At 40.3% G+C, this 25,574-nt stretch overlaps 1 protein-coding gene across 1 annotated transcript in view; it reads right to left on the bottom strand.

The window, feature by feature from the left end:
* Nucleotides 1–25,574, bottom strand: part of LRRC7 (leucine rich repeat containing 7) — a 115,861-nt gene that overhangs the window by 31,054 nt on the left and 59,233 nt on the right. The window contains 10 exon segments of the mRNA XM_032696379.1: nt 4,683–4,798; nt 5,170–5,299; nt 7,857–7,929; nt 8,840–8,984; nt 9,662–9,736; nt 12,559–12,622; nt 21,950–22,006; nt 23,426–23,515; nt 24,293–24,371; nt 25,203–25,320. Coding sequence (XP_032552270.1) covers nt 4,683–4,798; nt 5,170–5,299; nt 7,857–7,929; nt 8,840–8,984; nt 9,662–9,736; nt 12,559–12,622; nt 21,950–22,006; nt 23,426–23,515; nt 24,293–24,371; nt 25,203–25,320 — 947 coding nt within the window.

The raw sequence follows: 25,574 nt of genomic DNA, 5'->3' as shown, positions 1-25,574 counted from the left end.
AACCCCACTCTGGGGAGACAAAGGCTCTCACAGACATATTGGCTCCAAGCTCAGTAAAACCAGGTAAGCCATTTCCAGGTGCTGCACTACTGGGAAAACCCTCTGTCCCTGTACCAGCAACATTCCTACAGTCTCCTTCACACAAAAAATCTGTATTTCTGGGAGATGAGCCACTCACAAGCATTTGTACCATTGTCTCATGCAGCAAAGCTTTGGAATTGTCTCTCTTATGGAATTTGGATGTCTTTTTGCCACAAGCTCATTCCCATTAACACTGGGGCTTTTTTTGGACCGCAGCGTGTCCGTAAGGCATTGGAATTGTTTTAATAAGGATGTGTTAGACTAGAAATCAGTTTTCTCTAAAAGTGAAACATAAAAATGAATGTTTGCACACGCAGTTAAAACTCCAGTTAAATGCCTCTGGAGATTAGAGCAGCTTTCCATGTGTGCACACATTTAAACCCAGAATTAATGGCACAGGAGAAAGTAAGGAGAGCCTGACCTACCTGAAACAGTTTTCATTGCTGTCTTATCATAAAACAAATGGATTGTTTAATTTGAGGAGCTTTTCTAACTTGTGTGGGTGAATTCTGAGCCCAGGACAGAAGCAGTGCACACACAGAAAGGGGAGGGTTCTTTCAGCTCTTTCAAGAACAATCTAGAACTAAAAGAAAGGTTACTTACCAGTAACCGATGTCTTTGAGAAGTGTAGCCCAAATGTACATTCTAACAATTCTACCTCTCAATCACAGGGCTCAGACCTGGAAGGACTCTGAGGAGAGAGGAGAAGCAGATGGAAGACAGGTGTGTATGTGGACTACACATGGTGAGAACACCGGTTACTGGTAAGTCACACAGCTCTTTTCTCTGCATGAATCCCACGTGTACCCTAAGCCTCCCAGGGGCTCAGCACTGCTGGAGCTTTCGCACCAGCAGCACCTGCACAACCACTTCATCAAACTTCTCGGTTCTCCTGGACTAGAGTGTGCCTGGCAAGGGGCAAGGATGGATCCCAAGGAGTCTGGAGTCAAACCTGTCCCGACTGACCACAGAGTGTGAAGCCATCTCAGCTGGCCAGCTGCACTCCAGCCCTCCTGAGACACCACCTCAGCAATCAGGGTCCAACCCATCATGGCCTATCAGAGCCAATCGAATCCTGCACTTTCCAGAGCCTGTGGGAGGTTGGAAAGGTTTGGACCTGTAAAGATAAAACGAGAGAGGACTCCCAGCTACGGAGATGAGAAGTTCAGATATCACTGGCATGGGAAAGGAAAGCTGGAGCCTATTTCTCTGGTGAAAGGGGAATTCTAACATGGATATTTAAGGAAGTCCTGAAACTAAAACAGCTTCTGGTCAGTTGAGCAAGGTCCATCTTACAGTGCTGAGGAGAAGACAGAACAGAGTAAAAGTCTGTAGTAGCTGACACCACGAACCAAACACTGACCCTCCTGTGTGCAAAACGTGTCACCTTGTAGAAATGCGAGGTTCCCATTAGCTGGGGGGGCAAAGAGGTCTGTGTCAGGTTTGCCTCCTCCCTCAAAGACATCCAATCAGGATTTTAGACCAGATCTAAAATGTTCCTGACTATCACACCCAGACAAGCTCCAGGGAGCACAAGGGAGGGAAAGCTCCTCTATCCATGGCTCCATGTGTGCATGGCCATTCCAGGAGCAGACTGCAGATCTTCCACGCGCTCTGGCAAGGGAAGTGCAAAGCCACCAACATCCCTGTATCTAACAAGTTGAGAGGGAAACAGCTGATGCACATCCCAGGATCCAGGAGCCCATCACAACAGGGTGAAGCTCAGGAGGCTCCAGAATCACCCATCTGCTCTGCTTGTGTGTGTCTCTGTCTCTTCTTCCAATGGCTTGAAGGGGTACCCAGGGAAAGAGCTGGTGTGCTCTACCTCCTGTGAGATCTGGAGAAGAGCAGAGGGGCAAAACTGCTGTGGGAACATGGGAATGCTCCCAGCAGGAAGCAGAGCCCAGATACTCTTCTCTTAAGCAGGTACATGTGGACTCATTCAAAGAAAGAACAGACACTGCCTGAATGTTAATGAAAATGGGATGAGAGAAAAGTAAAAAAAAAAAAATCATTAAAAACTCCAGCATTAAGAAGGAATCTGAACTTTGTCCAAGCTCTTTGGTGCCAAAATGTGAAAACTTTTTAGTTTCACTGCAGTGGGAAGTTCCATGGCACAAGAATTATCACATCTCAGCAGAGCAACACTGAACCTCAGCCAGAGCCGACAGCAAGGAAGGAGGAAAGATTTACAATTCAACCAGTTTTAAAGAAAATTCAGCTGAGTTTAAAGGTTGAATGTCTATAGGGGGGGAGTCAGTTCTCATCTCTCCCAGTCCAGACCCCACTCTCCTAGTGGTTCCACAATGCTCACAGCTCACTGCACAGCTTTCCAGGAGGACTGGAGAAAAGAGCTTACCACCACCACACACCCCTGAAGGGGGGTGGGAAGGATAGTAGCTGCCACATCCCACCCCAAGGAACATCCCATCCCATCCCATCCCATCCCATCCCATCCCATCCCATCCCATCCCATCCCATCCCATCCCATCCCATCCCATCCCATCCCAAGGAACATCCCATCACTGGGATGCTGGTCCCATAACTACCTTCCTCCCCAGTGGAAATCCCAATACTGTCCTAGCTGGGCAGCTGGGGAAAAGGAACTGGGGTAGGACAGCTGTTTTGGTGGGATCCAGCTCCTGGGTCAGCCTAGCTGGGAAGCCCTGTCTGCTCTCGCTCCCTCTCAGCCATGAGCTACCCTTCCCTGTCTCTCCTCAGCACTCACAGTCCCTCACCACACTGAAGTGATGGGACTGAAAACAGCAGCTGACCTGGCTGAAAAGTCACTGGGGAAAAAAAACCGGGAAACAAAATCCAAATAAACCCCATTGGTTTCCTGCCCCTCACCTCAGACTCACAACACAATCACAGGCTGGAAAAGGGGCAGCTCAGAGCGGTTTCATGTGCCAGGGAAGGCACCTGTACCCTGAACTCCCAAGTGCCCAGGATTAGGGTTGTCCTCCTGCCTCCCCACTCCTGTGCCCACCTATGTCCCCTCCCAGGTGCCACCACAGCTGCTGGGCAGGAACCAGACACGGAAAGGTCCATCTGAAAATTCCCTGTATTTGAGACGGGCTGCATTCACTTGCACCACTTATGGATCCAGGATGACAGACATCTGGACAAAACCACAGCAGGACAGGACAGGGCACATGGATGCAGGGACAGGAAGGGAAGCCAGCCTGCCTTTGTGGCAGGAATGGCAGCTGGAGTGGTTTGGAAGTGTTGTTTCAGACTCTGTCTGTACAGATAAAGGCACAAATGCACACTGCTGCCACCAATATGCTGATGGGGGGCACGCCTGTCCTCAGGAAAGCACTGCAGTCTGGAACCCAAAATCAAGAGACCCACCATTTGATCATAAAGTTATAGATTCATGGAATTGTTTAAGTTGGAAAAGTCCTCTGAGACCATCAAGTCCAACCATTCTCCAGCACTGCCAAGGCCACTGCTAACTCATGTCCCCAAGTGCCACACCCATACAGCTTTTAAATCTCTCCAGGGATGGGGACTCCACCACTGCCAGGGCCAGACAAGCTCCTCCATAAGGAATTTTCCCTAATATCCAACCTAAACCTCCCCTAGTGCCACCTGAAGGCATTTCCTGATTCTGGGATTTGGACAGTCACAAGACAAACTAGACTCAAGTTTAACTTTCCATTCTGGTCCAGCCATGATGGATTTTATGACACATAATTGCAATGCAGAAAAGAATCAACTGAATTAAACAAGTAATTTTAAACAAATATGTTAAAGGGGTTCTACATTACTTCATTTTATGGTTTATATTTTATGTTCAGCTGTAATCTCAACAATGAAACTGCTGACAGCAAATCTGACACAGGGGTGGGAAGCCCTTCTCCTGATTTTTACTGAGTGTGGAGGGTAATTACTGGAGAGAAAATGGAATTCACTCTCCATTGCACTATCCAGCAAACCTGGATTTCTGTGCTTGTGCTGAAAATTACCATATTTTTGGCACATCCACATGGATAAAGCTCAAGGCAGGCAGTCTTTGGCAGCACAGGTATCAAGAAAGGCTCAGTTTAAGCATTTTGTTTCTCATCTAAGCAGAGTCATGTGCATAGGAACACAAGAATCTGGGGGTTTTGACAAAAAAACTCTACTGAAGGAAATGAAAAATATTCCTTGAATTTCAATGGAGGCAGGATAACAAAATCCTGTGCTTGCACCTCATGGTTCCCTATAGATCACCTTTTTCATCATTAAATATTACAAACCTATATAAGCCAAATATCACATTTTTGCATGGAAACAGCAGGACATAAAAGAAGCAAATGGTTTTTAACCTATTAAAACACACCAAGACCCAGATCTTGGCCCCACTCAACTTCTTCTTTGGTATCAGTGGAACTAAGATCAAACCATAAAGATTAGGAAAAAAAAAATTAAGATTCTTTCCTTATATTTTAAATAACGTAAATAATAACCACGTTATTTTTAATATAATTCTAAATACATTTTTATAAAATATATTTTATATAAACGTATTTTTAAAAAATATCTAAAAATAACAGTTTAATTTTTTTTTTTTTAATAAATGCTTAAATTGGTTAAGGAAATGATGTGAACTGTACCTGTTATCGCTCAGGTTTAACACTCTCAACTTCTGCATCTGCCCAATTTCATCGGGAAGAAATTCCAGCTTGTTGGAGCGCAGAGACATCACCGTAACGTTTTTACAGCTTCCAATCTGTGGAATGAAAAAGCCAAAGGTGATGGAATCCTGCCTCTGGTAACATTTATTATCACTCACTTTTCATGGCAGGAGGTGGCTGAATTGGGTTTTTGCTGGAAGTGACAAAGAGCAGAAAATACAGAATTTAATCAGAAAGTAACACCCTCAGGGTTCCTGGGGTTACTCGCTCTGCTCTTCACAGGGATATTTCAAATTTAACAAGAACTTATTAATTTACTGCTCAGTTTTTCTATTGAGCACATAAGAAAGGTTTGGTCTCCCACATCATTCCACAAACAATTGCTTTAACAGATAATTTGTCCGGGCAAGGATGAAATCTTGGGCTCCCACAAAACATTTCAATCTGTAATTCCAAAGCCTCTCACTTCTCTGGGCAGCTCCGGGAGGAAATTCTCATCCACAGCCAAGGTCCTCAGGTTGTGGAGGTACCCGATGGTGGAGGGCAGGGACTCCAATTCATTGCAGCTGCAGTCAAATTCTTCTAACAAAGACAAACTGGAATTGTAAATACACTCGTTAGCAGCCATGCAAGGGGTGGAGAACCACAGTTAACAACCTAAAATCCCTGGGAGTTCTAAAGCTTCACACAACTACAGACACAGCCCTGGGAGGAAATTTTAGAGCAGATTTCCTCCACAGACCAGGTTGCTCCAAGCTCCATCCAACCTGTTCTCTGACACTTCCAGGGATGGGGCAGCCACAGCTTCTCTGGGCAATCTGTGCCAAGCCTCACCACCCTCACAGGGAAGAATTTCTCCCCGTTAATACCATCTAACCCTGCCCTCTGGCAGTGGAAAGCCATTCTGCCCTGTTCTACCACTCCATGCCCTTGCAAAAGCTGGGAATACAAGTTTACTTTGTCATTTGCAGCATCTGGTACAGATAGATGTGGCACAGACTGGACACAAAACACTCCCCTAACAGAACACATTGCACCCCCCTTTCCTGACTTCCCTCCTGGCACCTTCCCACCCACACAGGGCATTCCCTCAGGTCCTGCAGAGAACATCTCCAGCCTTTGGCTCTAATTTAGTAACTTAATCAGTAGGAATCACTGACTTTGTGTGGAATGTTTTATTACAATGGGTCTACTGCACAGGGCCACACTCTGAATGCCACCACAGGCTTGTCCTTTGAACAAGAGTTCCAAAAACGAGGGTGGTGGGTCCCCACCAGCACCAGAGTTGAAATGCTCTGTGTCTCATGGAAAAATTGGTCCCTGGAGGGAGCATTCCCTCCTCCACATTGTTAATCCCTGTGTGACAGTTACAGGCTCTGTGGTAGCTACTGCCACCAGTATTTAGGAGAAAGAGACTCAGTAGAAAACTATCCAGAGGGATGAGTCAGAGAAAGCCAAGTTCATTTTGATGTGGGAGATACTGTCCTTGTTAGAGAGGGAGAACTTCATTGAAAAAGCACAACCAGTCACTCTCAAATAACATATAATATCAGATGATCAGCCTCTGCTCTGCATTCCCACCTTACAGCAGCAGCTGTGTCTTTAAAAATATAATTAAGGTTCCAAGACAAACAATACTGAACAGATATTAGGTTAAAAAACGGTGGTTCCTTCAATTTGAGCAATTCAGCAAAAAAGAAAAGTTTTAGAAGGTTTTAGAAACTGATCCCCAAAACTGTTAAAGCTAAACATTAGATCAACCTTTTTGCAGCATCCAGTAGAGCTTTGAGCCTTATGAGCTTTCACTGCTCATCAGAATGTACTGCAACAAAATGATTTGAGTAGCAAAGATTTGTCCTTTAGTGATTCACATCACCAACTTTTAATGCTCTCCATGAATATTCCATAAATCTGGAGACATTATAAAAACTACAGAAGGGTGAGCCAACCTGGGCTGTCAGTGGTTGCAGCTGAAATAGTTCACAAATTTGGCTTATTTTTCCCAAATGGCACAATAGCTAAGTTATTATTGAAATAGCCAGGACAGGGCTTGGAGCAACCTGGTCTAGTGGAAGGTGTCCCTGCCCATGGCAAGCGGTGGGACAGGATGAGCTTTAAGGTCCCTCCAACCCAAACCAGTCTGGGATTCTACAAACTGGTTGCTATAGAGTGTGTAGCACAGTTGGCCTCCTGATGTCCAACCTGAACTTCCCCTGGCACAGCTTTGTCTCTGCTGCATTAACACTGGTGCCCTGGGGAGGATGCAAAGTCTGGTGCCACACCTGGGGAAGGCAGCCATGGACAAGGAACTCTGATTTTTTTTTCCCAAATATCAGATTATATAGAATTTCAGAAGCAAAACATGTAGAGGAAGAAGCACCCTATAAAAATACCAATATTAAAGATATGTTCTGCCGGAAGGAATGTGCAGTGGGAACCTATACGAAGAATCCCCTGATTCCATCCTTAGGAACACACTGGCATCACCCCAAATTTGACAATAAATGGCAGATTTTGGTGAGCAAAGAGCTCCAGACCCTCAGCAGGATAAGCCAGGGATCCGTGTCCTAGCTGATCCCACGAGAGCTAAAGGGAACCATCAGTGCTTCTCACAATCAATTAACGACAGGATCCTGCCCCAGCTGCAGGAAATACTTCGATCCTGCCCCATCCCCATGAAATTTTCATGGCTGTTCCACTGGGACCACTGGAATATTTTAAGAAATCTCCACATGAACAAGGGTTGCAGCGTCTCCTTCCCACACCAGCCTCAGGCCGTTGCCATGGGAACAGACGTATTTCCCTCAAATACTCCTATTTCTCCTACTTTTGCTGCTCTAATCATCTAAATTGAGAGTGATTTACAAAAAAAAGTAGCCTTTTTCTTGAAAAATATAATATATTTTGCCTTTTTATCCCTCACACCAGTATAAACCCACAGAATTAATAGTGGTACTCCAAATTTCAGTGTTTTAAACTGGGTTTAGGAGGCATTTTAAAATTATTTGAAAATTTATTTATAAAATTTGAATTATTTTATAATTCAGGATATCTTTGTCTTATTTTATATTTAAAACAAAAACAGAAGGGAAAAAAGCAGAAGAGAAAACACATTTTACTTAACGTTGAAAATCACATTAATCTCATACGCACTTTCCAATGGCATTGGGCAGAATTGTGAGCTGGTTGTCATCTACTTTCAGAGTTGTCAGCCTCTTCAACAGCCCTAGAGAGCAGGTGGGGAAAAAGTAGTAGAAAAATATTTGACATTAATATTTTCTATAATCTCCCTTGTTCTAAAACCCTAACGATTTCTAACACTGAATAACTCAGGTCTGGATTTTAGAGAATATCTGTGTATAGGACATGTTCTTTTAATCAAAATAAAGTCCTGATTAAATGTTAAGCTGAATTGCAAGAAAAATATTAAGTGTATTTCTGTGGCCTTAAAAAATAATGTAAAAATAGATAATAATATAAATATTAATAAAACAATAATATCTTCATAAAAATAAAAAGCAATAAAAAAAATACTATCTTATCTATTCAGGAAGAGTAGATTTCTAATTATCTATTAATGTCTTAATAGATAATTTTCTTTATTAATGATTTTTTTCTTTATTAATTAATCAAATGCCAGTCCTGTTTAACAGTTCAAAGGGAAGTTGAAAAGAAAATATGAGGGATCAACACTGAAATGAGAGATCCAGATGTGCCTACAAGCACTTGGCTTCCAGAATTTCTATATATCCCAAAAAAATCTGAAGTTCTATGCATGAAAAATAGTCAAAAAAAGATAATTAATAGTTTGAACTATTTCCTTTTTACTGCTTTAACTCAGAGCAGCAATTTCCCCCCATCACTCTCATACTTTGAAATTTAGATCACTTGTAGCCTTCTTCACTTATTTCCCTTAAAATAGCAAACCAGAAAAATCAATACTTTCTAGCCAGGGATTTTTGTCCCTGACTTTACCAAATGGTCTTTAGGGACACAGATGTTTGTGCCTCCTTTAGGATTTAATGTCAGTTCTTGGGCCACGATTATAAAGTCTTATAATTACAAAAAAAATACATATAAATTAAATTTTCAAGAATTGTTTAGAAATTTTACAAGAATCCCTGAGCTTTTCTCACCAATGGAATCTGGCAGCTGCTGCAGCATGTTGGATGACAACAGGAGATCCTCAAGCCCTTCACATCCCGAGATGTCCAAATCCACAGTTTCTATCCTGTTTTTGGACACATCCAGGTACACGAGCTGTTTTAACTTCCCTATAGACTTAATAGCACGTGAGAAAGAGTTACTTGGACAGACACACACCAGTTGCTAAGTTAATTAGAGACAAACAAGAGTGATACAGGTTCTGTTCAATTATCTCAGCAGCTTTACAAGGTAGAACCAAGGTGGTCTCAGTCTCCCCTTCAGGAGCTGCACCAAACACCCCAAACTAATTAGTGTGCTCCAGATTCATTAAATCTGATGCATATTTGAGTTCCTGATCATACAGTTGTATTATTTCTCCATCTGGACACAGATCCAAGGGATATTCACTCAAAATTTTCATCTGATGGAAGCTCCACCAAGGAAGTGAAGCTTGTCCATGTCGAACATTTAGACATTATCACTTAATTTTTATTGCTAATTAATGTGCTCCAGATTCATGAAATCTGCTGAAAAACTGAGTTCCTGGTGATACAGTTGTATTATTTCTCCATTTGGACATGGATTGAAGGGATATTCACTCAAAATTCCCATCTCATTTGCAGCCCCGCCAAAGAGGTGAAGATTTTCTGTGTCGAATATTTAGACATTATCATGTAACTTTTATTTCTGGATTATAATTAATGACTGTGCAGAAGGACTGTGCCCCCATGCAAGAAAATGCTCATTTACTGCCAGGTAAATAGGTCACTACATAACACGATAATTCAATTACAAAGAATAAATGTCCATACCCCAGGTAGCACTTGCAGAGAATTATTGTCCATCCACAGTTCCTTTAGATTCTGAATTTGTTCAAGAACCTCAGGCTGAGAAAAAAATATATAATTATGGACAGTTACATATAGCAGTGGTTTTTTAGTTAAATATAAATCAATTTTTAGTGTAAAAAAAAAGATTCCCTCTTCACTTTCCTTTGTTTTTTATAACCCACATCAGCCTTTCAGATATTTAATGACAGGAAGAGCTCACTCATTTAATTTAACCACTGGTGCTCTTTTGCAGAACTTGTAAAATATAAGAATGCTTTGGAAAAGAACTGAATCCAAAGGAGAACTTGCTAGGAGAGTTGATGTCTGCAGTTGTCACACTCAGGAGTCACAATCATGGTGTGCCTTAAAATCGTAACATTAAATTTAATCTGTTTTACTCTTCAAAACTACAAGATCTTAATGAGAGAAGCTGAAATAGGCAATTCCCCAGATCATTTCTGACTCCTTAGAGTTGGGAAAACCAGGAATTATCAGGTCACAAATACTCCCAACTTTCAGCTTAAGCAGTGTTTTCCTTTCTGATGAAACACTTTCCACAGCAAACCAGGACTTCCAACTTGCTTTCCTTTATCAAGGTGTAGAGATATTTTTAAGACCAGAAACCGGTGCTAAATATTCCGTCTGGTCCTGACTAAACCAGGTTCAAGCATTTTAAAGGTACAACTGCCCTGGAATTATCCCAACACAGCCAGAACAAATACCTCTGCCCAGCACCACTAGACCTTAAGAGAGATCTCCAATTATCCCATGTGGTCTGAGTGTTTTGCAATGTTGTCATTCCCAAGTAAAATGTGATTTTTCACTTCTCCAGGCAGGAGAACTGCCTGATGCCTCATCAGGTAACAATAAACCTGCTCAGCAGCGGAGCTCAATAGCTCAGTTTTCCACATTGCCACACGATGTGTTTCCATTAAAAAACTATTAGTTAACAATTTAAAGATTATTTATTTTGCCTCTGCTAATTCTATCGAAATTCTGTTGTCCTTCTATGATTAAATCCATTTCTCATTTCCAGGCTAAATTGATTAATGGTTATTTTATACTATTTGTTCCTATACTGATTAATGTTTCTTTATTCCTCCAGAGTGTTCACTGACTCACTTCATTATGGATAATCATAATTTTCCCTCTCAACTTTAATTTGCTTTTAAACTCCTCTCATTAACAGACACCTTTCTCAGAGGGAACAGCCTATTCCTGTGCTGGACATAGCACAGTTTGAGGTGAAATTCCTTGAGCATGGATTATAATTTGCCATCATTATGGAATTTATGGTGTACCCTGGATTATGGCACTTTATGGTTCACCAGGACCCAGATGAGACGTTTTGATATTAAAAACTTATTTGTCTCTGTTAGAAATGCTTCAGCTGATGTCTTTTTGGAGAACATTTTCATTTTCCACATAGATTGCCATAATTGGAATAGAGTAGAGGAGAGTGGGAATAGGAATAGGAATGGATTGGGAGGGTCTTAATAAAATCAGCTGGAATGACCATCCACTCCTGACCAATTCAGTCTGACCAAAACTTTAATAAGGGAATAACGCAAATGCCCCTTAATCCCTGCCAGGCTTGGGGCATCAACCTCCTCTCTCCAGGAATCCTGTTTCAGGCTCTGACCACCCTCTTGGTACAGAAATGCTTCCCAGGATCAAGTCTGAATTAAAGACTGACATTAATCTTCAATTAAAAATATATTACATTTTATCCTCTTACATTTTTCTTTTCTCCCTACCTTTCCCTGTTTCCTTTCCAGCTGTCATTGCTGCTCATCATCTGCCTGGTGCCAGTTTCTGACCCTTCAAATGTCAAAAAAAGGGTCTAAAACCCCCTCAGATGTCAAACCTATGTCCCATTCCCTGGGATTTACAGCTCCCAAAGCCCCAGGACATGAGTTGCCTCTTCCCTCCCTTGATTACATGAAGTCACCTGGATACAGCTGCTCTTTAGGAAGTGACAGTTTCTATTCCAGGAACCCCATGATTTGTGTCATCTTGTTTCCAGCAAAACGAAAGAACAGAATTACTTCAGTTTCGAAGTTAACCCTGTGCCTGTGGCTCCAGTTTGGCTGCACAGGTTCTTCCAGGGCAAAACAGTCCCAGGATGTCAAAGAAATTAACCTCTCCCACACCACCACAGCTCCAGGGAACATTTTTCTCTCAAAAAAAGGAAGTTTCTATTGAAATCCAAATCAGATTTTCAGAATCCATGAAAACAGGGCCTTTTTATCCTTTTGTTCACAGGTTTGATTTAAATTAGTACCACTTTTCCTATGGCATTCCTGCGAGGGCGAGATCACAGAACTACAGAGTGGTTTGGGCAGGGAGGGACCTTAATGATCATCCTGTTCCACCCCCTGACATGGGAACACCTTCCACTATCCCAGGTTGCTCCAAGCCCTGTCCAATCTGGCCTTGGACATTTCCAGGGATGGGGCAGACTCACCTTCTCTAAAAATTGGTAATAGCAATTTCTAATAATTAGTAACAGCTATTTCTAATGTTTGATATAAGATATCAATGATATAAGATATAATGATAGATATCGAGAAATTAATACATAATTGATGCAAAAAATTGTTGAGATCCTCAATTCACGACCAGTGAAGTATCCCAGGAGTAACAATCTGCTCAGCAGGAGAATTCTCTGTGACCTTGACCTGAACTGCAGAAGCCTGATGGAGATGAAGCATATTCTGACATCAACAGTCACCTCAGGAACCTTCTATTCCACAAGGACACGTGTCCCTCGCCCGTGGCCACAATCCAGCAAAGCCTTTCCACTAAAAGTTCAATGCCCTACCAACAGAGCATCCAAACCTCACAGGTTTTCTGTTCAAAAATGCTGTGTTTCTTACCAGTTCAGAGAATTCATTATTGCCCAGATCAAGTCTCTCCAGCTGAGTCAGTTTGTGCATTGACCTGTAAGAGATTAGGAAATATCTAAAATGAGATTTTAACTTGCAAAATGTCAGTCAAATTTTGCTTGGATAAAAATAAAGCTGCAATGATACTGTTCTGGTAAAAAGAATTACACCAGTTTGATGCTGATGATGCAAATTTGAACAATATATTCCATTCTTGAACTAAAAAGCAACAGTTGTTTCAGTGTAAAAATAAACAGAATCTTGGCAGAATTTTGTATAGTTTCTCAAGGAAAATGACCCTTGTTAAGTTTATAAGTAATTGAAATGAAATACAATATAAAATTGGCTTTTTGATTCAGATTTATACATTTGTGATCAACTTTTTTATAACTAGAGAGTGGTTTGGCTCTTCATGGCCTGAGCTAGGCCCTCCACTGCTCTGAGGTTCAAATTTAATGGAGTTCAAAGTAAATATATCAATCACTGCCTTTGTTTCCATGAACAAAACTGGGACAAGGTTTTACCACTAGAGCAGAATTTCTCTTTTAAGCCCTGGGGGGCCAAAGTGGTCTAAATATCACACTATGTTTGGTAAAAAAAGAGGATAAAAATAATGACTTAAGTAATTTAGCATTAACTGCGAGAGGCAGTTCAGGGGCCTTCTAAGGTAATCAAATCATAATCAAAAAATTAGCATAGTCTTAACTGCTGTGCTCTAAAATATCAATCACTTCATCTCTGCAATTTGCACCAGAGGTAAAAATGATGATCAAAAATGCTGGGACTGGAAACCAGAGCCCGGTTTTAGCATCTAAATGATGGCAAAATGAGGCTGTGCTGTGGCTGCACAGGAGCTCTGCTGCATATTTATGGCAAGGAAACTTCATTTTTAGTATGTTACAACAGGGAAATAAACTCCACAGAACTAGAAAGGTCAGTCTGCAGGAGGAGAGGGAAGCAAGTCTTTGAAACACAACAAATATGGAATTTTTGCTGATCATTGGGTGGTTTGGAAACATCCAGAAACAGGCCCAGTTTTATTTCAGCACGATTTCATCTTTCTGCCCCAACAGCCACCCTGACACACGTTAATTCCTGATAAATTTGCTGCTTAATGCTGATACTTGCCCTCTTCCACACTCAGTTCACTGCTGGTTTAATTTTTCTTTTTCTACTCCCACTCTTTTCCAATGTATTTCCCAACTTATTTGATCAATGCATAAACTAACATTGGTGTGGAGGCAGATTAATTTCCATTCATTGGGGTTCCATCAAAAGATGAAGCACTGCCAAGGTCCCCAGTGGAATATTAGCTGAGATTTTCCATCAGCTGCTGCTATTTTTAGCTCTTCCATGTAATTACTTTTATTTTTCTTAGGGAAAGCTTCATTATATTTTTTATGTGGGGTCATTTTATAAAGGTGGATAAGGAAAGGAGCAATTATGAGTAATGCTCAGTTAAATATTCATCATTTAAATGATGTAATGGAATGGAATTAATGTGCTGATAAAACTGACCAAAGATTTCCCATAAATCTTTACTGGTATCACATTTGGAGCTATTTTTCCATTCATAAGTAGCTCCACTGAGGACTTCCACAGAGAAGATCTGATTTCTGGCTCTTAGGATGGAAGTCTCATTAGGTTCAGAATAAGGTGAATATTTAAATTATTTTTAAACACAATAATGGAACGTGCTAAAAAACTACAAAAGCATGAAAAACCAGCATAGAAACTAAGAACACTTAGTGAAAAATTAACATTGCTCACAACAGTTCTAAACCATAAATTATAACTCCCATGATACAATTCAGGAGTATTAATTACAATTCCTGGTAATCACCTAAATTGCCTAATTTAACTGTCTTGCATGTTTGGTTCTGCTGCCTCATTTAGAAAATACTTATTTACACATTTTAAACACATTAAATATCCAGGAAAATGCCTCGGTTTAGACTTTCTGGCAAAACAGAGGACTTATTTTAATGGGATCATGGGATTCTCCTCAAAATTCTGTTTACTCCTGACAGGCAGGAGATGGTGATTGTATGAAACCTTCAACCACAAACTTCTGATCACATCCAAGTTATTCCCACGTGTGAAGAAAAGTATTCATAAATAACCAAAGGACTTCCAATAGGTAAAACTTCACAAGTTAGAGACGTGATTGGATTTCCACAAAAAAAATGTCATTTATACAATAGAAGAGGCAACATCAAACAGGAGCTTCTGCTACAGAGCTGGGACTGAGGAGGTTCTAAGGGTCACACACATTATTTCTTTGGGCAGCAACTCACAGAATTCCTTTTTCATTAGAATTTGTGACATTATTTTCTGAAGAAATAACAAGTAAATGAGGCAAATCCATTGCCAATGCTGGATTAGCTGCTGTGCTCATCTCAAATAATATTTTCTCACATTTTTGTTGTCCACAAAAACCTTTATTCCCAAATTGTTGGAATAGAGGAGCCTCTTAGTTTTAGTATTTTAAACTTTGCAATGTAACTTTAAATTCATCAATTAATTGGTTTGGAAGTACTTTGTAAAATTAATATTTAATAATTTACCTGTTCCAGAGGAGTTAAATCTTAACCAGGGCTAAAGCATCACATGATCCAAGCACAAAGAGCTGTTTATACATCATGCAACAGCTTAAAAAAACCCCTCAGTTTTCAGTGAATCTCAAGATAATTTATATAACTTATAGAATATAAAGCAAGTATGATATAAAGCAAAGGACCAAGGGTATAAATTAATCTGTCATGAAGCACCGAATCTATTATCCAGCCTTCAAAATAACAGAGTGAATTTAAAAGCTGATTTTGAGGATACAAGAACTCACACAACTGAAATACCCAAGAGAGAAAATATCTAAAATAATAAAATCATGAAATCGTTAAGGCTGGAAAAGACCTTTAAGATCAAGTCCAACCATCAAGCTGCCCCACCACCATGTTCATCACTAACCATGTCCTCAAGGGCCACATCCACCCCTGTTTTGAACCCTTCCAGGGATGGGGACTCCACCAGGTTATTAAATCAATACAAAATGACTTGGGTCATTTTACAGGAGTTGGTATCTGTGTCCCCACCATCCTCAAGACCGAGAAAAAGCAGCCCAAGGTTTCCATACTAAAAGCTGACCAAAAATAATCGATGTTTCATCAGGATATACAATATATGATTCATATTTCTAAGGAATTCCACACATGCTTTATGCTTTTATGGGCTCCTTTCACATGAAATGAACAAACATAAAGAGAGACTGAAAATGCAGTTTTTTCCCACTTTCTTTGCCAGAGACCAGGACAAAGATCTAACTTAAGGTGCTGAATAATTAAGAGGGAGAGCCAAGCTGAAACACTGTTAAGGAATATCTGATGATTAAAAGTTGACAGAAACAGCCAAGCCAAAAAACAAGAGTTAAAAGAATTCTCCTCTCAACACAGGTTCCTTATTTCACAGTCCTTTTGATTCTTCTTTCTGCTGAAACATGGCCTGAAGGCAGCGTGAACACACATCAAACCCAAGCTTATTACTAAAGGAAAAGCCAGAGAGATAAATAGGGATGTGTTAGAAAAGGTAAGGAGGAATCTGAGATGAAAAATGTCCTGACTCAGTAACTATCTGCATCTTAATTGAGGAAGTGGGATGGGAGTGGTCAGAGAGAGCAAAGAGCACCTCGGAATGACAGAGCAGAAATATCTGTGTCTAGTTCTAGGCAGAAGGATGGTTGATTTCTTCTTCTCCAGGAGTAGTTCAGATTACAAGATGGGGAAGATCTCCACGGACAGGCTCTCCAGGAGAATTGCTCTACCATACCATCTACAAGGATTCCATGACTCCTATTGGACACGTGGCTTGGGAAGGGAAAAACCAAACTGCAGGGCCACAGTGGGATCTTTTGATCGGAGACCTGTTCCAGGCAGGCAGGGGGATGATGTTGAATTAGGAAATATCACAAATATGGGCAAGATTTGTTTCACAACCCAATGCCAGGAAGGAATGTCAAAATGGAGCTTGTGAGCTTTAATGGGACTGAAATGGGACAAACATGGAAAAGGTCTAAAATACGGCTACAAAGCATAAATACTGAAAATAACTAGTGAATATAATCTACACATGTATTTCAATAGGAAAAGCAAAGATTACTGGTTCATAAAAGAACTCACTGAGTAGGAAAATGCAATTGTGATGAAGAACTAATGATCACTGGCATTTACTCAGACACACGTAACACTCAGCTTTTCAGAAGCAATCATCCAGCAGGGTTTGGATGTGGAAGAATAAAGGCAGTTGAGAGTCATCAGGTTTTGCATGATTGTTTTTCTTTCCTGATGACATCAATAAAAGCCTTCCAGTACAGGGAATTTTTCATGGCTCAAGGGAAAGGGCAGAACAAGGTGACCTGTTGAACCCCACAGAACCGATCACTGGTTTAGGGCTCTCTGCCTGCTGACTTTACGGGCCTTCTGAGGGGAACACTGCAAGAACTTCATAGCATCACAGAGTCACAGAATCTGCTGAGTTGGAAGGGACCCACAAGGATCATCCAGTCCAACCCTCAGCCCTGCACAGGACCAAGAGGCACCCCAGGTGTCCCAGAGGATCATCCAAACACTCCTGGAGCTCTGGCAGCCTTGGTGCTGTGACCACTGCCCTGGGGAGCCTGTTCAGTGCCCAACCACCCTCTAGGGGAAGAACCTTTTTCTAAGATGCAACCTAAACCTGCCCTGATACAACTTCAGGCCATTCCCTGGGGTCCTGTCCCTGATCCCCACAGAGCAGAGATCAGTGCCTGCCCCTCACGAGGAAGTTGTGACTGCAATGAAGTCTCCCCTCAGTCTCTCACCACAGAGGGACACAGGGCACACAGACACCAGCTAGGACAAAGAGAAGGTCTCTGATGGCCACATAGGTAAAACCCACCCTGTTCCAAATGGCTCCTCTCAGCCACCTTCTCTCTATTGTCTCCTCCTGCAGTTGGAATTGTGTGAAGGTGCTTTTACTCTGTAGATTTGGGTTTACTCAAATACAATGGAAATTATACTCTTAAGGTGTTTTGAGTATAACAAGCCATTTTCTTGCACACCATAAACCGAACATTCCCGAGAAAGCAGAGCACGGAGTCTAAGCACAAGCAAATCCAATCTCATTAGTAACAGGCAGAAGGAACTCTTTGTGTTTTTAGCTCCCGGTCATTCTGGGAGGAGCTCAAGGTTCTGGGATAATTAAGAACAAAATGAGTGGAAGGTGGGCTATGATGATTCTCCACGGTTATAAATGTTCTCCCCTCCCACCCCTTTGTGACATTAACTGAAATTTAGTGCCACTGATCAGATCTAAACTCTTCTGAAAAAGAAATCATAGAATCCCAGAATCTCAGACTGGTTTGGGTTGGAAGGGACCTTAAAGTTCATCTTGTTCCACCCCCTGCCATGGGCAGGCACACCTTCCACCAGACCAGATTGCTCTGAGCAAGATGAGCTTTAAGGTCCCTTCCAACCCAAACTAATCTGCGATTCCATGAAGAATAATTAAGGCAATTTTTCAGACAACCTTATATAAGTTGGAAAAGCATTTTTACAATAGGAAAGCAATATAACACATCTTTCAGCCTCTTCTCTGAGCAGCAAATATATTTATTTTAAAAAGCCTAAAGGGAAAATTCATAGTAGTAGTCACTTATTAAAATATTGCCAATATTTTAATAACGTCGTGCCAAGGTAGTAAAGCCTCTTGGAGTAGGAGTTATTAAACTCAAGCAGAGCTGCTATTTGAGGAAAACAGGTCACCAGGAACGATGCACACATTTGTAAAGTCAAAGTGTGCCAAACAGTTTCCATCCTGATCACAAACTTGGGAGAAAGTGGAACAGCAGTTCAAAAAATAGCAGGAGAAAGCGAAGTTTTCCCCTGGATTTAGATCCCCTGGACATGTTCTGAGCTGAGATAAATTCCCTGTTCCACTGACTTCAACACACTTCAGACAACTTGTGATTTTTGCAAATTTACTTCCTAAAATGGGATTTGGGGAGTGGGAAGGATGTGGGGAATAGAAATGTTATGGCACTAATGTTTGTAAGTCACAACAAAGCTTTTTACCACTCGATTATCAGGTTAATGGAAATAATAATCACTTTTATCCAGCAAATTTCCCATCTGGAGGAAGGTAATGCATTAGGATATGTTTGATCTCTGAATATCTTTCTGGAATTTCTGTATTATTCTGTTTATTTTGTCAGTTTGGAATAAAGTCTAAGCTACAGAAGGGCATAAGAATTGTAATTCTACAGGTTTAAATACCTCCAATTCACAAATTTAACCTCTGCAAAACGCCCACTATTATTTGAGATTTATTCTGCCAAGGATGAATCTGGTCTAATTCACTTTATATTGTTTTAAAAACAAATCACCATGTCCTTTTTATACAGGTTTTATGCTGCTGCTTGGAAACCTTCATCTGTTGAGTCTCATATACAGTCTCACCACTTTTAAAAAATAATCAACATAAATAAGAGTTACAAATAATTTCAAAAAATCTAGATTTATGATCATTACATCAAGAACAGGAAACTTCCCCCACTTTGCCTTGTTCCCATCTTATTTCTTTGCTAAATAACCTGTATCCTCCCCATCAGCATTTGCTTTCTACATTTATATTTGTAAATTTGGGGGGAATAAAATAAATGGAAAGAAATGGAAAAAAGAAATGGAAGAATGTCAGAGAAAAATGTCATTTTTTTTCACATTATAGTTACAGAAAAAAATAAAAGTACACTTGGAATTCAAAGGATAGAAAAAGTCCCATCTCATGACATTTAATAAGAGTAAATTCTCCTAGGTGAAAAATGTGTTTTCCCCCCAAGCTTTTTTTGCAGTATATAATTGTGAAGCCAAAACAGATACTTTAATTATATCTGCAAAAAAATATTGTTTTCACACCTTAATTCATTATCCAGAAGGAATGTCCCAAGGGTTTCTTTGTCAGAGTGAAAACACTCTGATAAAGAGCATTTGGCCCTATCGAGGCTCTCTCAGATCAATGACTCAGACATTTTACCTTCACATCTTTTTTTCCCAATCTGATTCCTGACTGAAGAACTCCTCATGTATCAAAAATCTCTGTTAGTCCCTCAGGACATGACCTGTGCTATTAAATTTCACCCACTTTTTAAATGCTTTCACCTTCAGAATTACTTAATTCTGCCAATTTTAGAGGCTGTACTTGAGATATTAAATTTTTACTCCTCATAAGCCAAATTAATTCTGAGCAACAGCTGAAGACCAAGAGAAATCCTAGTTTTCCCTAACATCAGGTGCCAGGGACTCACATCTTTGGTAATGTCTCCATTGGACATCACTTCCTAACATGCAGAAAAAACAGAGCTGTAATTCCTACTGTCCAGAAAACCAGAGAGGAGCTGAGAAGCCACAGCTCCAGTTGGGCACCAGTGAGTCACCCAGCAAATACAGGTATTTTCTCACAATTACAGCCCCTCCAGGCTCTAAGACACTGCTGACTCACCGGCAACAAATGAGGTTCCTACAATTTTTCAATTTTCCAAATGTCTACTGAAAGAAATCCCCCCAGAACCCTGCAAAGGTGTTTTCCTCTGCCCAAACAGCTCTAAGAGACAAGATCCAAGTGCTATAACGTCCTCAAAGATCTTTGAAACACTCTAGACCTGAAACAATCAACAGCACAGGGAGTTTCTGAGTTTTTCCTGAGATATGAAACACCCTTGATTGCTCTCAGGAGTTCAGCAACATCCAAAAACATTCAGTTTGGAGTGGCAGGTCTGCTGACAACTCTTGATGTGAAGAGCAATGAATGTTTATGACAGAGTCTGTTCTTAGAAAATACAAAATTCAAGTAAGTTAACAAGCTTCCTTAGGCCTGGAACCAGGCCAGGCTTAAACACAACTGTTGGATAGATTAAAAGCTTCTGTTGGAAATGTTCTTAAAACTTTTTTTCCAACTAAGATATAAATTTAGCTACTAGATTTTGTTGAATAATTGGGGATTTTGTACAATTACTGTAATAATTGACAAAACCACAGACCCTCCTCATGCCAACAGGGACAACAAAGCTCATTAGCAGGGAACAGCTCTGAGCTTTGCTTATGGAATGCTCAGGAATGTTTGCCCACAAAAATTGGGAAAACTGGTAATTTCAGTCTGGGGTTGGGTTAATTCTGCAATAGGTTGAGTTTTACGAGCAGAAAGCCAGAGTGCACTTCTCCAAGGACAGGCTCTGCTATCAGCAGAGTGAGAGTCATCAAGCACATAACTTGGCCAGAATCTCCCAAAAGCTCTGAAGAGTTCAAGAGAAAAAAAATAAAATCTAATCTTGTTGCATAAATTAAAGCTTTACTAAAATACTATAAATTAATTGCAATATTGGCCAGACATTTCCGAGTATTTCTAACTGCTCAGAAGATCCTGGAAACCAGCATCAAGGATAATCTTTGATCAAAGCACATAGAGGGGAAATAAATTACTGATTTTATAGAAGAGTATTGGGAAGATCTACATGCTGAACATACAGATATCTTCAGTAGGTTAAAACTGCACATGCAGAAGTATTTTATGCAGAGAAAGTGGTGCTGGCAGAAAATGGGAACATCCAGAAGTGCATTGGAGTTCCAAACTGAGGCATTAAACTCCTTTATAACAAGCCCCAAATCCATGGATATTTTTCCATTGGTGAGGATCCCTCTTCCAGAAAACAATTACATAATTCTAGTCTGGATAGAAAAGCAAAGTCCCTGTTTTATGCAGTGCAGCATGGGAGGGGTAGAGATTTATTGTTCAGTTCTTTACCATTTCCTTTTCAAAACCATTGAAATGTCAGTCAAATTCCAGCAACAAATTATAGAAACTTCCTTTTTTATTTGTAAACAGCACCAAGAAACACCAGCAAATTGATACTTCCTCCATATTCTGCTGATGCAGGCTTTTTAATTGTTCTGAAAAGCACCAAAATCATTTAAATTCTGTTCAAACCAGCATTCTATCAGGTTACACAGAGGGTGTTTTCAACATATCAGATTAATTACTGGAAAACAAACTGTCATATCATCACTGACCAGGCTTCTCTCATTTGTTACTTTTCTATTTTATTTATTTATCTTAAAATGTCACATTGCAGATTTTGGCCATTGATTTACACTCAGTTAATGTCCCAGGATCCATCTTCCGTCAAGTCACAGAATCACAGATCTTTGCTTTTTCCTAAAACCCTTCACTAAAATTTCTTTAAATCATGCAAAAAAAAATACACTCTTAACAGAAACTATACCATTGCATTGCTGCAAATACAAATATTTTGCACTTTTGGCAATTCCAGGTGAATGAATGTAAATATTCCATCACTTACTTTGGTAGAGTTTTCAAGTGGTTTTCTCTTAACTCCAAAATTCGCAATTTGACAAGTCTAAAAATAGGATAAAAAATAATGAGTTCATTCAGTGCATTAGTTCAGGCATCCATAAGAATGATTTAAAATTACTTATTTCTATAAAGGAAGAGTCTGTTTCATGCATTACAGTCCAATGTCCAGTTCTGCTGGGGTACAAAACATGTTCAGAACCAAATAATTTCACGTAAGGACAGACACACTCAGGCAGGACATGTCTGTCCTCAGTGGAACTCTTCTGAAAAGCTTTGACAGAATTCACCTAATAGCACAATGGAGTTTGGAAGGGCTGTTGTGTGTAGGTTCTAATTCATACCAACACTCAGCAATGTCCTACTTCTGCTAAAAATACTGTAAATTAAAAGAAGACCTGCAAGGGGTTGTAGAATTCGCAGAAAATTTCAAAGGAACTTTTGAACTGAAGAGTAGTTGCTTTTTATCCTTCAGTAAACCTGGAAATACTTAAGAGAAATGAAATTTTACTCTGTTTATTTTGCTCAAGTCATTAACAAAATAGTTTAGAGTTACTGTGAAAAGCTGGTATATTCCAGCCAGGCTCAGCTCTGGGTCAGGGCCAGGCCTGTGCTAAAGCAGCACTTGATTTCCCCAGGCCTGAGCAGACCAACATCACTTCCAACACAACTATGTCACCTCAGGATTAGTTTTAGAGTGCTGGGTTGGTGTTCCCACTTGAACCATAAAACATACAGGACGGATAAGTATAAAACTGGTATTAGGTGAATTCTGTAACAATGCCAAATATTTTCTCTGTTCATCTTTGTCTTCTGAGCTCTGTGGCCAGGTGGACAGTCCAGGGGCAGAAAGGTCAACCATCACCTTCATCATGTGGAATAAACTCCCCATTTCTGCCACAGTTGGGTAGGGTAGGGATCCACCAGTTCCTCCTGCCCCCTTTTATGGCAAATTGGGTCAACTTTGAATTCCACCACCTCTGCTTTGTCCTTATCTAACATTTTTTGGCTCTGTTTCTGCTGCATTTATTTTTACCCTCATTCTCCAGCCCTTCTGCTCCACTGTCTTTTGAATCTTCTCTTGTTCTGGTTTCACATGTTGCCTTTCAGTCCTTTCTTTCTTCCCCTCTCACAGCCTTTATCTTTCAGCCCATTTTTCAATGGCAGAACCCATATTGCTATTTTCTGCCCTTGCCACAACTGAGTCACACATTTGAAGGACAGTCCCCTCCAAGTTCTATTTCTTCTCACCTTTTCCCTCAACTGCCAAACTGCATCACTTCATCACCACATTACTGCTGACACAACATTCCCTCTACAACAATCATTCATCAAAATTGTGCTGAAAAGCCAAAATCTCTGGTTTTTGTTTAGTTTTTCAAGAGAAGGTAGATTTAAACCAGACCCTTAGAGCCTAAGCCAGGTTCAAATGCACGATCACTGTGCTTTGATGACTCATCCTTACCTTCCAAAGTTAGCTGGAAGAAACTCCAAAAAGGCATCATTTAGATAGAGCTGGGTCAGATTTAGAAGTTGTGTGAAGCCATCTGGCAGCCTAAAAAACAGCAAAACCCTTAATGCTCACCTCAGCGTTGCCATGGAAATAAAACAATGTATATTTAGAAGAAGAAAGGTGACTTTCTCTCTCACCTTCTTTGTCTATCCAAATTCTCCAGAACTTACTCATTACAGACAATTTTGTTCATTCTCATCTTCTCCACATTGCAATAACCACATTAAATAGCCTTTTCCTCCTTCCTAGGTAAGGGTTTAAGCCAAAGGTGTCTTTCTTTCTTTCCTTTCTTTCTTTTTCTTTCTTTCTTTCTTTCTTTCTTCCTTCCTTCCTTCCTTTCTTTTCTTTTTCTTTCTTTCTTTCTCTCTTTCTTTCTCTCTCTCTCTTCCTGTCTCTCTCTCTCCCTCTTTTTCTCTCATTCTTTCTCTCAATTTTTTTAAACTGAAGTAGTAAAATTTCATCCTTTCGTCTCCTTCATTCCATTTCATAATTCCTAGCTTTACAACCCAGATTTTTTGTTACTATTATTGCAACTTCTTGGAAGGGAAAAGTGTCACCAAAGCCCCAATCAAGAGGTTTTCAGTGGCCAAACACATGAAACCTCAGCCTCTGTGCTTTGCCAACTCTTTCTCTGCTAAGTGGAAAGACCCCACATTCATTAACAGAGGACTCGGATCTTCCAATAGAGTCATCTCCTCTGGGTTTGAAACAATTAAAAAGAAAGTTAGATTAATCCTGCAAATGAACTTGACACAATTCTTTTAAATTTGAGCTTATTTTCTGCACCTACAGAATGCAAATCCAGCTGCTGATACTCACTTGGACACGGGGTTCACACTGGCTTCGATAATCGTTAAACATTTACAACACTTGATATTTTCTGGAAAATCTTGAATTCCTAAAAAAACACAGAAAGAATTATTATTTACACAAAAACCTGTTTATTTGTTTTGTTCATAAATGAGTTCATTTGGTATTTTCAGATCAGACTTCTGCTCCAACAGGAGGGATACACACATTGAGTATTATAGTCTAAAAGTTCTTAAGCCCTAAATAAACACACCAGAACAGAATCTATGCCTTATACTATGGCTATTATGCTAATGCTTGATTTATATAATCTTCTAGAGTTAAATAGTGACATCATCTGTACCGGTATTTGTGCCTTTCTTTTCTTCCCAAACAGCTTCTCTTTGTGTTCTCTTCCGAGAACACACAGAACCCCGAGAGTCTCGAGGACTCCACTGATAAGAAATTTCCCAACATTTCCAGGAGTGCCAAAGCATCATTTTTAAAACAAAGACATTGAGTTCAGGCTTGTAAAGGTTTTTAGGCACATAAATGTGTAAATTCATAACTGGGGATGTACATCAGCAAATTAATCTATATAAATCCCGGGAATTTTTTACCCACAGCCCCATGTGCTTAAATCCTTCACACAAGAGCCCAGTGAGTTCTAAGCCACTTTGGGAAGTGGAACAGCTCATAGGTGCACCGAAAAGTGGCCTCACACTCCTCTTGCCAATATTTTTTGGGCACAAATCATGTGATGCTAAACCAAAGTCTGATTTTTAAAAGAAAAATAAACAAGGTAGATCTTTATGGAACCTTCTCCAAAGTGCCAGGCCATAATCCAGACCCAGAGCACAAGGTTCTTAACCATCAGGAATAAAAACTTCATTATTGCTCATATTCACCACAGTTCCTTAAGACATTTTGGGTGTCTCACCATTTTTACTGATATCAAGCTCTCTGAGGTTCACGAGGCTGGCGATGGTGGTGGGGAGGCTGGACAGGTCGTTGTCAGGGATGCTCAGCTTCCGTAAAGCCTGACAGTTGAACAGTTGCTGCAATAAAAAAAAAAAAAAAGATGATTTACAGAGTTTCAGGGAAAACAAACAGTTTGAGATCATTATTTATACACAGAATGGTCCTGGGCAGGGCCAGGAGTTGGACTCGATGATCTTTGTGGGTCCCTTCCAACTCTGAATCTGTGAAATACCACAAAACTCCACTTGCTCCAGAAGAATTCAATCCTTAAAACATATTTTTTTAGAGAACGTATTCTTACGTTCTTACGATAGGAATAACCCAAATTAGC

The sequence above is a fragment of the Chiroxiphia lanceolata genome, chromosome 9, assembly GCF_009829145.1.
Source record: "Chiroxiphia lanceolata isolate bChiLan1 chromosome 9, bChiLan1.pri, whole genome shotgun sequence".
NCBI lineage: Eukaryota > Metazoa > Chordata > Aves > Passeriformes > Pipridae > Chiroxiphia > Chiroxiphia lanceolata.
The sequence above is the reverse complement of the archived record's forward strand: the minus strand, read 5'-3'. Positions and strand labels throughout refer to the sequence as shown.